Here is a 13105-nt window from a genome sequence, read left to right as displayed (position 1 = left end):
TTCATAAGCAGCAGCAGATGTTGGTTGCTTTTAGAATAATTTAATCTGCTATTGTTGATACTGTACTGATGAAAACTGCTCCATCAATAATGAAACCAGCTCATGTTTGTTTAGACTCTTGGTCGGTCATTTAAACATTTTTATGGAGATTTTCTAAATTTCTGTGTTGTCTGTAACCAGAGTTGTATTTTTCCAGTTATCTCTCTCATGATGTGACTTCATACAAGCAAATTCTCTTTCGCAGAGGCGAAAATAATCTTCGTTCTGAGACAAATGACTCCCCCTACAGATAACCCTTTGGTCATTTTGCACCCATTGTTCCACAACGTCATTATCATTACCGTCACCCCTCTGGTTGTACGGCAATGAAAAACTTTCCGCCAGAAGTTTGAACTGCACCTCTCTGTCACTGAGAGGAAACCAGGGCCATCTCAGGATGTCATTAGAAGTGCTGTCTATGTCTGAAAGCCAGGTGGACTTGTCCTCTAATGAGGACTCAGCCGTCATGCAAGCAGTGACTGGAGGAGGTGTCACACAGAAGTGCTGCTGTCTGTCTGGGACACTGATATTCTCCTCCGCTGAGTAACACTCAGATGGCATCATTAGAGGCAGAGATGGATACAAGGGCAGGGGGATTAACTAGTCAAGACAGTGAGATGGTAATGATATGTTTAGATGAAGGGAACAAAGAAGTCAAATTGTTGTTTCAAAGATAACCTTTGACTTTTTTGTGTCTAAATCTGTATGTTTGTCCCTTGTAGTATGAGTCCCAACATTTGGTCTTACAGACATGCCAATAGCAATAGGGCTTTGTAGAGCATGGTTAGGATTTATCAATGTTTGTTGACTTTTCAACCTCAACTGAACAGGCAAACATAGTTAACTTTAAGAATTCCATATGTCAAGGCAGATGAAAAACTGAGGATTTTGTTTTCCTCTTTCCTTGTGGTTCACCTGACATCACTGCATGAATGAAGAACCATTTTCTTTCTGACCTTTTCACAGCCTGGCAAAATTGGAAATGGTAAAAGTTTTTGGAAAGCTAATCTTGTCTAAGATAACAACATTTTTCCTACTACTCCTTTATAAGACTTAAGTGCAGCACCTAAGCATTTTGGCGCAGTGCCAAAACCTAATATAAAACAATATTTTTTTTTCCTGAAACTTAAAAAACTGGGCGTTCCTATAGTTCAGGACTAGAAAATTATGTGCACATTCATTACAACAGACATTCTTTTTGAATGGAGAGAATACCAGTGTAGCTATGCTCTTTTACAGAGTGTTGCATTATGGGTTATTTGTAGCCTTATTATGCTGCTAGCCTAGTGAGTGTTTTCGGTTCCATCTATGGTGAGCCTTCTCAAAGTTAATCAGCCTTAAAAGTGTTTTGTTGGTCCAGTTTAATCTGCAGGAGCTTCTGAAGGCTGGTGTAACATGTTCTGCTGCCACAGAGGAAAACAAGGATCTTGAATGCTGCATTATTCTTGCTGTGATATGGCGCCCTGGACTAAGTTCAAGAATAAGATGTAAAAATTATTAAATGCTATCAAAAAAGTCAATAAATAAATTTTGATAAAGTTTCAAACGTTTATTCAGTCACATGCCATGGTTTGATAGGACAGTTATAGAAGCATCACAACCATAAAGAGTAATTGCAATAGATACTTTTCAAAAGCAGAGGCTGGAGGTGATAAGTGCTACTTAAAAGGGGCAGTTTTTACATAAACCTTATTTTAACTGTTGTATTGCATTACATTGTATTTGTAACCAATTAAGGTCTCTATAATAGTTGGAATTATCTAATTGGAATTAAACTTACATTTTATATAGATGAGCTTACATGGGAGTGCAACCTAAATGCATTTTTTTTAACACATCACGATAACTAAAATCACTTTTTATATCCCTGACAGTTGCATATGAATGCATAAAAATCATATAATGTTCTACATTAATTGATAACTTACAGATAAATGTAGAAAAACCCTTCATCGTGTGCTATTTGTGCGGCTCGAGTCGACTCTGTGACTGACTTCTCTTGGAAAGATGCAAAACATGCACAGTGGGTTGAAATAAATACTTCTTGATTTGGATTAGGATTTTGTATGGACATCTTTCTACAATTCTTAATATACAGAGACAACTTCAAGGGGTTCCATAATTATAAAAATAAATATAATTTGAGCGTTCCACTGAAGGAATTCAGGACTTGGAGATCTTTTAGTAAAAGACTGAGCAAAGTTAGAAAATGCTAGGCATCTGCAGTAGATTGAAATCCACGCTTCAGAGAGACAATAATTCTAACCCTAATACTGTTCGGTTATGAATTTATACTCAATAACATTAAAAATGTTGTAAGTCTGGTTGTTTTTTGGTTTAAGTGCAACCTGCACGTCATTTCAACCTGTTTTATGTAAGAGGTTGTGCCATAGACCTGCCTTCAGGCCCCGGGTCGACGAAATGTTTGCAGGGGAGCCTTCCGACGTCTTTACTGCAGAAATAAAACTGGGAGAAAATCTGTCAAACAGCTAAAATTACATCTTTCACAGATGATGAGGTCAAAAAGACATTACTTCCCTGCACTTTACTGCACATTACTTCAGGACATAGCACTCACTTCACCAGTGACCATATTTCTTTTGCCTTTCTTCTTGCTAATGTCTGAGTGTACTGTGGAAAAACAACAACCTGTGTTGGGTTTTTATGGCTATTGTAATGATAATGATCCAAAATGATGTGGAAATGCACATTTTCATAATGCCCAAACTTTCGAATAGTTCTTTTATAAGTCATTAATATCCTGCATTGCCTATGGTGCGTTTGCTACAGTAGGTGATGAGTTCATTGTTCTCAGTATCAGTGAGCCATAGATGTGACACAGCAAAAAGCCCTGCGGCGAAGTGAGTCAAAAGCTAGAGCTGCTCCAATAGCTTTCTGTAGCTATCAATATGCAGTTGACAACATAATTGAGCCACTAGATGGAAGCAAATGGAATCACAGATTATTGTTCTTTCTACTTATAGTACTGGAATACCCCTGAATTATAAATTATATTTTAGATGCTGGGAACTATTTCCAAACAAATACTGGTAGAAGAATAATTACACCTACTGTACATTATTTGTTTTAATGGTCTTAGAGACTGACAATTGAGGCCTCTCTTTTTTTCTAAAGACTTATTTCCGTTTGGCAGCAATCCACACTCTCTTGGATCATAACCAGGAGGTGTACTCCCATGATAAGCACAGATGCCAAAAGTTAAGAGGTCATTGTTTTTTTTTTTTTTTTTTTTTCTTCCCTCTAATGATCTATCCATAGGAAGGCTCAGGCTCTCTGTGGTGTTTGAATGTGGCTGTGTGTGCTTGTGTTTGTTTTTGCCTCTTTCCCAAGAGTTTGATTAGTCTTCTCCATTTAGCTGCCACATTACTTTCATTACAGCACACATTCACACTTGGGAGGGCTGCCCTGATCTTTTTTCTCTCTCCATACAGATGGTAGCCACATCTTACTCTCTCTGGATTGGCGCACAGCCTACATCTGTCCCTTACCAGCCAGCATCCCCCTCATGGCAAAGCCTCGAAGGCTTAATTAAATATCAGACCAATGCTAACTCTGCTGCTGGCCACCCATGGGCTACATGGAAAGGGAGGAGGGGGCATAAGAGAATAGGCCTTTAAAAAGTGCACAGAGAGAGAGAGAGGGTGAAAGAGACACTGGTTGTAGACATCACATCCTCTCTGTCAGCTGCTGTCACAGGCAAGCAGACTGGGAGTTGATTTGCACTCATTAACGGGAAATGAGTAAGGCCTGAGGATGATGACCGCATTTCTCCGATTGCATGTGATGTGATTGGAGATGTTTGCAATGTTAATCTCCTCCCCTGTGTCCCCAAGATATAGAAAATAAATGGAGATGAAAATCTTTCTCTGCATCTTCACAGTGGGCCATGTATGATACAAATAGAAGTGGAGAACTGATTATGCAACAATGTTTCCTCCCCCCAAGAGAAGGGTTTTCATTTAGCTAATAACCAAACCACTTTCTGCAGGAGATATTTCTAATTATTGTGGTTACAACTAGTAAAGAAATGATTTGTTATGTATCTGCTACTATACATCTGTACTCAGTGTATTGCATAATCACAGTAATGACAACATACATTCAAGGAAGGATCTTGGACAGAATGTAAAATATATTGCTGTCTGATAGAACATACTCGGAGTGCGATGTCTGTCACCCTTCACTAGTGTGGCCTCTCAGTTTACAGGTTTAATGTTGCATTTTTCCACTGTATGAAGACCTTGAGCTTTGACTCTCCAACAGTGCTCGTCGGTGTCTTTACTGATTAACTTCAGACATGTGCCCTTCTTTTCCCTTTTTCATCACAGTGTTTAGGTTGAATATAAAATCGTGACTTGTCTCTGATTTTACATACAACTACTTCGTCTTTTCCGTCCAATCCCCACTTTACTCTGCACTCATTAGGAACCAGCCTTTGTCTGAATGTTAGAGGCCATCTCATGTCTGTCATATTACCAGATAATGGTCTAATGGTCACCCTGCTCTTTACCATACACTATGTTCACTGTGATCTTTGAGGACATCATTATACTCTCCATGTATTCCAACAGGGAGTGGTGTTTCAATGTTAACCCGACGATCTGGTATGATTCTACAGATAGAGATAGTTTTTTTTTTTCCCCTGTGAGAGTGATATAGTGTTTTCATGACATGGTCTTTGAGATGCAGTGTGAATGCATTTTATCAGAATACATGTTATGTTCTTCTTGATTTGTCTCTTCTTTTCTAAAGTTTCCTCTCATTACCAGCACATTGCTCCTTCAGTACCCATTCCTATTGCGCTGATATTGCTACAATATGTTGTTATGTGCCGCATAATAAGCAGGTTTGCTATCAATTACTAGTGCAGCAGGAATGAACACCTGCCTCATTCTCAACCCTTACCTCCCCTGGCCCATTACATGCCTTTTAATATATTTAATATGTCATCACTTTAAAACCATATCTTAAGGTCTTCATCAATGTGTCAATACTCTTGCCTTTGTCCACACCTCAAACAATGCAATCTCCCTTTTGGACTACATCTTTGTTCTTCCACTTGTTTCTTTTTTTTTCTTTTAAAGCAAAAGTCATTTCCTCTGTACCGTCCCTCTCCGCTGCACATGCCCGCAGGACAGTGTTTCATCTTGCTTTGAACTCTTTTTAATTTTGCGCAGTAGCAGTTTTTTATTAACATATTTATTCATTTATGACTCCTCTCAAAGCCCTTTGCATAAGAGCACACCTTTATTCTCTCATTTTCTCTCTCTCCCTTTCCTCTCAGCTCTCCGTTCTCCGCAGAGAATGGGCCTCACTAATGCAGTATTAGTTTAATCCCTGCCACCCTGTCAGAGGCTATTTTCTAGGGGTCCTTTTCTTACTACAGGAACTGGTGAGCACATTCAGAGTTCTTAGGCTCTCTCAGCTCACCAGCTCCTGTCTAGACATTCTCCACCTTGGTTGTAGAGCTTCACTTTGTTTTGTTGTTGTTTTTTGTAACGCAGTCAATGGAGGGGCTCATCTTCACCCCCCAAGGTCAAGGTGTCTCTGTACAGATTTGCATAGTGGATCATCCCCTTCCACTCTCCCTACCACCCACTTCCACCCTGATGGCAGCCAGCTGTCAATGGCTGAACTCCCTCATGTAGATAATAATACGCTAGCCAGAGACCACCTTTCATCACCTTTCCTCACTCCATTTGAATAGAGGGAGATTGTGGGCAGGATGGTGAATAGACAGCGGAGGGGCCTTCTCCTGATGTGACAGCAAAGGGGATGCAGGTGGTTATATATTTAGAGCAAGGTCATGTGAATTTTTCCAGCAGTTACGCAGTTGCTTCTTTCACTGAGATTGTGTTCTTGGATGCTGGTCATGAGGAAACACACCAGTGAAACAGTTTAAGTTGATATTGTATGTGCATGGTATTTTTAGCTGTGCTAGAAGTTTGTTTCTAGAGATTGCAATGTGGGTCTGTCAGTCAGTCCAAAACTTTGGTCTAAACGGAAATATTGGATAGATTACCATCACATTTTAGACATTCATGGTCTTGATAGGATAAAGCTGAGTTCAGTGATCCTTATTTTGGATTATAGTAGGATTATAATAGTATGGTATTATATTATAATTATAATATCTCAACAACTATTGGATGGTTTGCCACGAAATTTGGAACAGATATAGCGTTTTTTTAAAAGATCTTGTATGTCCATTTCAATATGGTTATTCCTGTACTACATTGTAATTAGTAGTGCTTGGGTAATATTCCTTGTGGATGGCATCTGGGCTCTGGTGTGTAAACTTTCTCTTCTTCCCACCATTATCCCTAATCTTGTCGCATATCACAATCACCCCTCTCTTTTCCTCTTCCGTCCTTCGTTCAGTCAGATAGATAAGTTGCAGACTCAAGGGGGCATTCACAGTGCTGAGCCTATATCTTAATAGTTATATCTCACTTTCTCTGTCTTTCTTTCCCTCCATTTGTCTCTCTCTCTCCATCTGTCTGTCTCTGTCTTTCAGACGCCAAGGAGATTGTGCTGAAAGCTCAGATTCTGGCCGGTGGCAGAGGCAAGGGTGTGTTCGACAGTGGCCTTAAAGGTGGAGTGCACCTAACTAAGGAGTAAGTATGCCTCGATGTGCATTTCTCACTGTGAGGAGATAGATTCAATTATTTTCTCCCATGGCAGCGGCTTTTAGAGTGGGGAGGCTCAAAGAGCTCTCTGAAGATGTTCCCTTGGCACAAAGACACAGTCAGGATTACTTGTGCTGCAAATAAACAGTTTTTCTTTCTTCCAGTTTCTTGCTTTGGAACAACTACCCTCAATTAAATGTTGAAAAAGGGATTTTAAGGTCAGCAGAAGCGTTATGCACCCCATACTGGGTTTCCTTTCTCAGGTTGATTGGGTTTTGTGCCGCTGCTGAGGTTCATTTTGTTCTAGTTTAGGATTACAAAGTGTGATAGCTGTATTCCTCCAATGAGGGCGCAGTCTGAAATCCTCTGTATTTTTCAAGTTCAAACAAAGTAAGCGCTTGAAAGTGCTTTTCTTTGCTCAGGTGCTGCATCCCCATCTATGCAGTTTACATGTACTAAAAACAGTGTTGTCTTTTTAGTAAAGGTACCTACCACTTACTGCAACCTTAAATGCAAAAAGGTGACAGTTGGCCTAGACATGTATCATCGTCAATGTACTTCAGGGCTTGGAATGGCCGGAAACTTTTTCAGAATGAGATAAGCTGAAGTTCATCGTCCCCAGACAGTGACATAAGAGCACAGTTCACCTTGGTCTCATCTATCAAAGGATGAATACAACACCTGGCTTCATTTGTATTCACTTACAAAACCAGAGCAGGCTTACAGAAGCAGACTCGGCATGTGGGCTGCTTTTAAACAGACAGAATAAGTAGAGGTTAGTTTACAGTGATGTGTAGAGGTACCAAGGTGTCTCCAAAAACTGTGCATTGTCAGAAAATGTTAGATAAATGCCCAGAAAGTGCTGAGACATATCTCTCTTCAAACTGAACAAAGCTCTGGAGAGACAAAGAAAGACTTATTCATCTGTCAGTGGTCCTGCTTTTTTCATCTTTCATTTCGTAAGTGTCTGATTTTCAATGTTTTTTTTTTTTTATAAAAAAGACTGTTGTTTAAAAAAGGATATTGTTTGACCATATAACCTCTCTCCTTCAGCCCTGCAGTGGTTGGTGAGCTGGCCAATAAGATGCTGGGTTTCAACCTGACTACCAAGCAGACACCTAAAGATGGAGTGAAAGTGAAAACGGTGAGCCACTGTGCAGACTGAAGGAAAGAAAGATATACCTTGCTCTTTCTTGTTGTTTTCTGACCTCATTTCAAGGCATTTTGAGTCCAGTAATACAGTTCTGTAAAATTAATGACTGTGAAGGCAGTCTGGCTTGATGTTTTTTTTTTTTTTTTTTGCTAGGTTTAAATAGTAGCTTTTCACTGTTGTTTACTTTGGGTTTGTGCAGGCTGGTGTTATGGCTCATTGCATAAATAGCCCCACTGTGATTTAAAGTGTTTGGTAAACAACTGTTTCTATGTGCCACTAACAAGCAGGAATATCGTTTTCTCTTACTCACATGCTGCATGCATACCTCCTCAAAACAGACATTTCCAGGTGATGAAGCCCTGTCAGTCTGTGGCTTGTGTGTGGGTCCTGCTCTTTTTCTTTGTCTCTCCCCATCTTAGTTTACTCCTGCTACTCCCCACAGGAGCTCCTGCTCCTGCTTCTGCTCCTGCTGCTAATCCTGCTCCTGCTCCTGCTCCTACTGCAGAGTTTGGGTGGAGTCAAATGAGTGTCACGCTTTTTTCATTTATTTTTATAGAATTCACCTGCGGCAGCGAACGTACAGAAGCTCCAAAATAATTCCATGTCTTGGAAGCAGAAGGGAAAGGCAAACAAACAACAAAGTAAACTGGACAACAGTAGATGTGAGCTACAAGATATGACCTCAAATTGGCCATGAAACTGTCTTACTGTAGTCAGAAGTTGGTCTGTCAGATGACAGCCAGAGTGTAGCTGTCAACCTACCAATGGAGCACTTCTGCAGCTACATTGATATGCTGTCATGGCAATGATAGAGAGATGCAGAGAGAAGCTAAGGAAAGATGTGAAAGATGGTTGTGGGAGAAGACTATAGGAGACAAAACCAGGGGTTTGAGGGGAAAAAGAAAGACCAGCACAGTGGGAATAGAATATGTTTAGTTTGAGTGAAGAAATAAGGCTCTAAGTCAAATGACAGGGAACTTAGGAGAAGGCTTGCATGACTGGAGAAGACAACGTTTGGACAAGGAGATAGGAGCGCTCTCTGTTAACATGGAGTGTGGAGAAGGCTATCCATCGTCATTTGCTCGGCGATAGGGTAGAAGCAGAACATAAGGGCCGTGCATGTTCAAACAAACGCTCTATCTAGAAAACCTGCTGCCCATTTACCACCACACAACTGATAGTTTCTTGTCATTTTTTTCCCTTTCTTTTCCAAATGAGCCTCCTGCTTGCTTTCTTTCAATGCTTATCTGTCTAATCTCAGCATAAAGTTCTTCTCCATTTCCCCCGAATTCTCTCATTCACAACATACGATATTTCCTCAGGGAGATATCCCTTATAGATTTTGACCCTGTTCTTTTTTTTGCCTGTGTGTTATGCACTGTGATGTAAAAATATAAAATTTGCAAAGGTTTGCTAAATACTAGGGGAAGTCGAGAAAAATCAAATGTGGTTTTTTTTGTTTTTTTTAAAAAAAAGGGCCACAGTTGGTGCACTTTAAGTGACCGAGAGTAAACTTGGTATGGTAGTGGCATTCCTCCATTAGCCCCTCTTTTTTTTGCTGTGCCGTGTCCAGGTGATGGTTGCTGAGGCCCTGGACATTAGCAGGGAGACCTACTTTGCCATCTTAATGGACCGCTCCTGTAATGGCCCTGTCATGGTTGGAAGCCCCCAGGGAGGTATGGATATCGAGGAGGTGGCTGCCAGTACCCCAGAACTCATCTTTAAGGTATATGATTTTTGGTTCTTACGCATCACCATAATATCAAATGAGATGAATAAGACAATAACATTTATCTCCCTCAGAAATTGATCAATCCTGTTTGGCACAATTGAACTTAAAAGTACGAACCCCTCACCATCTCGCTCTAAAATTGACAAAAGTTTTATTTGACTTGAAAACATGCCAGGACTGGATTACCCAGAGGGTCTTACAGATGGAAGCCGTGCTCTGTTCATATTTTCTACTAACTCAATTAAATTTCGTCATGTCAAACAGCAGCACACAGCAGCAGCTGAACACAATGCACACAAACAACAACACAGTGGAGCTTAACGTGAAAAAATACACACAGACACACGAAGAAGCCCTTTGTGTTTTATATTGCTATTAATTAGGTTCCATTTACAAAACTTAATCCACTGTAATCACTTGGCAATTTGGCAACAGGTCATTGTTAACAGATGTACAATTTAAGTATTACAGATGGAATATGTCTGCATTTACTATATATATATTTTTTTTTTTTTGCTGTAGTCTACAGATTTTAGAGCAGATTGTAAAGTTCCAGGTTAGATTTATATAATTCATTACTTCCATTGAAGATTTCACATTATATATACTATATATCTCTGTGGTGTTAATATCTAACACACATGATAGCACAGTACACCCTTCACTCATCTCATTAAAATCTTTATGGTCCAGACCTAGTTTATGCAGATTTGGTCCATACCATGTAACAACAGTTGCAGTTTTATTCTTTTATCTTCTTCACCACTGTGCACCCTGAAATCTGTCATCCATTTTTATATCTACGAAGGAAGTTATGAGAGCCTCTCACTATCTGAAAGTCAATTATATAAGGGTTTAATGATCATAAATCCACAGTTTCAGTCCCAACTGTCTCCATGTCTGGCAGCTTGCCACTACTTAATTATGATGTCGGCAGTTTAATATGAAAATTCGCTTTGTGTCAAATTATTGCCCAGTGTTTGAGCCTCTTGTTCTCTCCCACTCCTTTTCTCCATTTGTTTCTCTTCGTCTCTCTTTCACTTTCAATGCGAATCTTATAGGAAGTCATAGATATATTTGAAGGTGTGCAAGACGACCAGGCGCTTCGCATGGCAGCTAATTTGGGATTCAAAGGACCTCTGCAGAGACAGGTAATGGGCGCTGAAGGCTTTAAAGCCACAATGCAAAGGAGAGGCAGAAAGATCTACGATATGAACACACACACATATGCAGACAGATGTATGCTCATTCACAAACAAACCAAACTTTGGCTATTATTAGTTTTCCAGAGGCAAGTTGTGAAGTGTCATGTGTCACACGAGACTCACTTGCCAGGTGGTCTATTGTCATATCGGGCAGTGACGCACAGCGCTGTGAGGCTGAGGGAACCGACATCACTAATGATACTATTATTTGATAGAACATGCTGCACATTGATTTTGTGAGTGAATCATACAGTAAGAAAAAAATTCATCTCAATGGACAACCTATGATTTTGAGGACAGTGAAGCAAACATTTTTTCCTGTCACCTTACATTTTACAAATCATGTCCAGGCACCATTAGCTGGTAAAAGGAAGCCAAGGAAAAACAGCAAAATGACACCCCAAGTTCAAATTCAGGATAGGAATGTATGCTTAGATGTAGATCTCATTTCAAAGCCATTTGTCTCTTGGCATAAGATCACTAAATCTTTTGTTTTCCACAGGCTCCATGGCATGAGAAATCAGATTAGCGCAGAATCTTTAACACATGGAAAACATATAAATGAGCCAAATGAATCTTCCTCTAAAAAGCAAACAGAGTCAAAGATGTTTAAGCTTTGGTTGCATCCCATTGTATGTGATCCTTTTTTGCAGGATACTGAATGGGCATTGATTTTAAACCGGCAAGGAGAGAAAGTGATTGGTTAAGTGTCTGCATTGTCAGTATGCTTTTCCTTGGTTGCTGTGAGTCAGCTGCCAGACTTTTAATTCTGAGATAATTACAGCTCTTCTAAAATACCTTTACTGCCTGGAATGAGCTATGGGATGACAGAATCTCTGTCTAGAAGCAAGTGTGTTTGTATGCCTATACTGTGTGTGCGTGTGACAGAAAAAAAGTAAGTGAGATTGGTGGAGTGTGTCTGGAACTGTGCGTTGAGAAGTCTTTCAGTGCTTTGTCAAGCTGCCATCATTATTGAAGAACAGTGGCAGCAACAGAGCTATCAATTAAGATCCCTTTTAAAATGAGGATATTGACAATGATGATTTCAGTTTTGTGCCATTTCTATGTTGCTGTATTCACTGGCTGTATTCCTCTTTTGCCCCCAAATTGTTGAAAATATCATTCCTGTTTAAGAAAAGCAACAACAAAAAATTGTACAGATCACCATATGACCACCATATGAAGTCTATTGAAATGTGTTATAATCTTATATTTATGTGCAACCACATTAGATCAAAGTGTGCTTACTGTCACGTTTTGAAACAAGTGAATTCAGTTTTCCCTTTCACCTCAGAGACATACACATTCGTGCCAAACAAACTCAGACAGCGTGATGATGAAGGTGATTGGCCATGTTTTATGTAGCTTGTGTGGGAGTCTGAGTGGCCTTGGCGGGGCCGGCTGCTCAGAGCCAAACCATCAGGTAATTACTGTCCTCTGTGGACCACGCAGGCAGCAGATCAGATTAAGAGGCTCTATGATCTGTTCCTGAAAGTCGACGCCACTCAAGTCGAAGTCAATCCTCTTGGCGAGACTCCCGAAGGACAAGGTATGGTACCTTGTATCATAGAAAGCGCCTCTTTTGTGTGTGTGTGTATGTGTTGACTTGGCCTCTGTCTTGTGTGCATTATGTGTGTCTGTGCATCCATGTATGTTTTTTTTTTCCTGTCATAACTGTCCCTTAACCACATTAAAGCTCTGTAATATTTAAACGCTTTAATTAGAGAATTCAGAATTTCAGCATGAAGATGCAGACACCTACTAATCACCGAGTGTGAGATACAGGCACTTCATCTCCTCGGGTCTGAATGCATTTAAGAATGTGAAGTGTAATTGCAACAGACTGACGTCAGCTTCTTGTCTGGATGACTTTGTCTGGATCAAAATCCAAGTGGCTTCAGGGGGCAAAGTTTTCCATATTCATAGCTTGTTGAGGTTCATTGATGTTTTGTAGTTATTGATGATTAACTAAAGGCATACAGTCTATCATCAGCTAGTAATGAGGAAATACAAATTACAGCAGCAGTTACAGGCACATTCCTCATGAGTAACCTCTCAGGGGTATTCTATGTATACACCAATCACCCACAACATTAAAACCAGTTACCGGTTTTAATGTTGTGGCTGATTGGTGTATACATAAAAACATCTTGTAAGCGTCATGCAGGGTGTCAGCAGGTCCTTAAAATGACTCAAATTCAGTTTAACATACAGTAGATCAAGCCTTAAAAGTCAAATGTTAATTTTTTAAAACTTTTAGTGTAAACATTTTATCAAATGTGTTTTAATATGCATTTTCAGTTGAAATTTTTAGCAGCAAAATCTT

The 13105-nt window shown here is 39.8% G+C and overlaps 1 protein-coding gene across 1 annotated transcript in view; it reads left to right on the top strand.

Annotated features, from left to right (window-relative positions):
• The window catches only part of suclg2 (succinate-CoA ligase GDP-forming subunit beta), a 91927-nt gene that overhangs the window by 33450 nt on the left and 45372 nt on the right, over positions 1-13105 (top strand). The window contains exons 3-7 of the mRNA XM_040115777.1: positions 6578-6677; positions 7743-7833; positions 9416-9568; positions 10636-10725; positions 12232-12328. Of these exons, the coding sequence (XP_039971711.1) occupies positions 6578-6677; positions 7743-7833; positions 9416-9568; positions 10636-10725; positions 12232-12328 (531 nt within the window). The remainder of the gene's footprint in view (positions 1-6577; positions 6678-7742; positions 7834-9415; positions 9569-10635; positions 10726-12231; positions 12329-13105) is intronic.

Source organism: Xiphias gladius, chromosome 21, assembly GCF_016859285.1.
Source record: "Xiphias gladius isolate SHS-SW01 ecotype Sanya breed wild chromosome 21, ASM1685928v1, whole genome shotgun sequence".
In the NCBI taxonomy this organism is placed as follows: domain Eukaryota; kingdom Metazoa; phylum Chordata; class Actinopteri; order Istiophoriformes; family Xiphiidae; genus Xiphias; species Xiphias gladius.
Note: the sequence above shows the minus strand (reverse complement) of the source record. Positions and strands in the feature narration are given on the sequence as shown.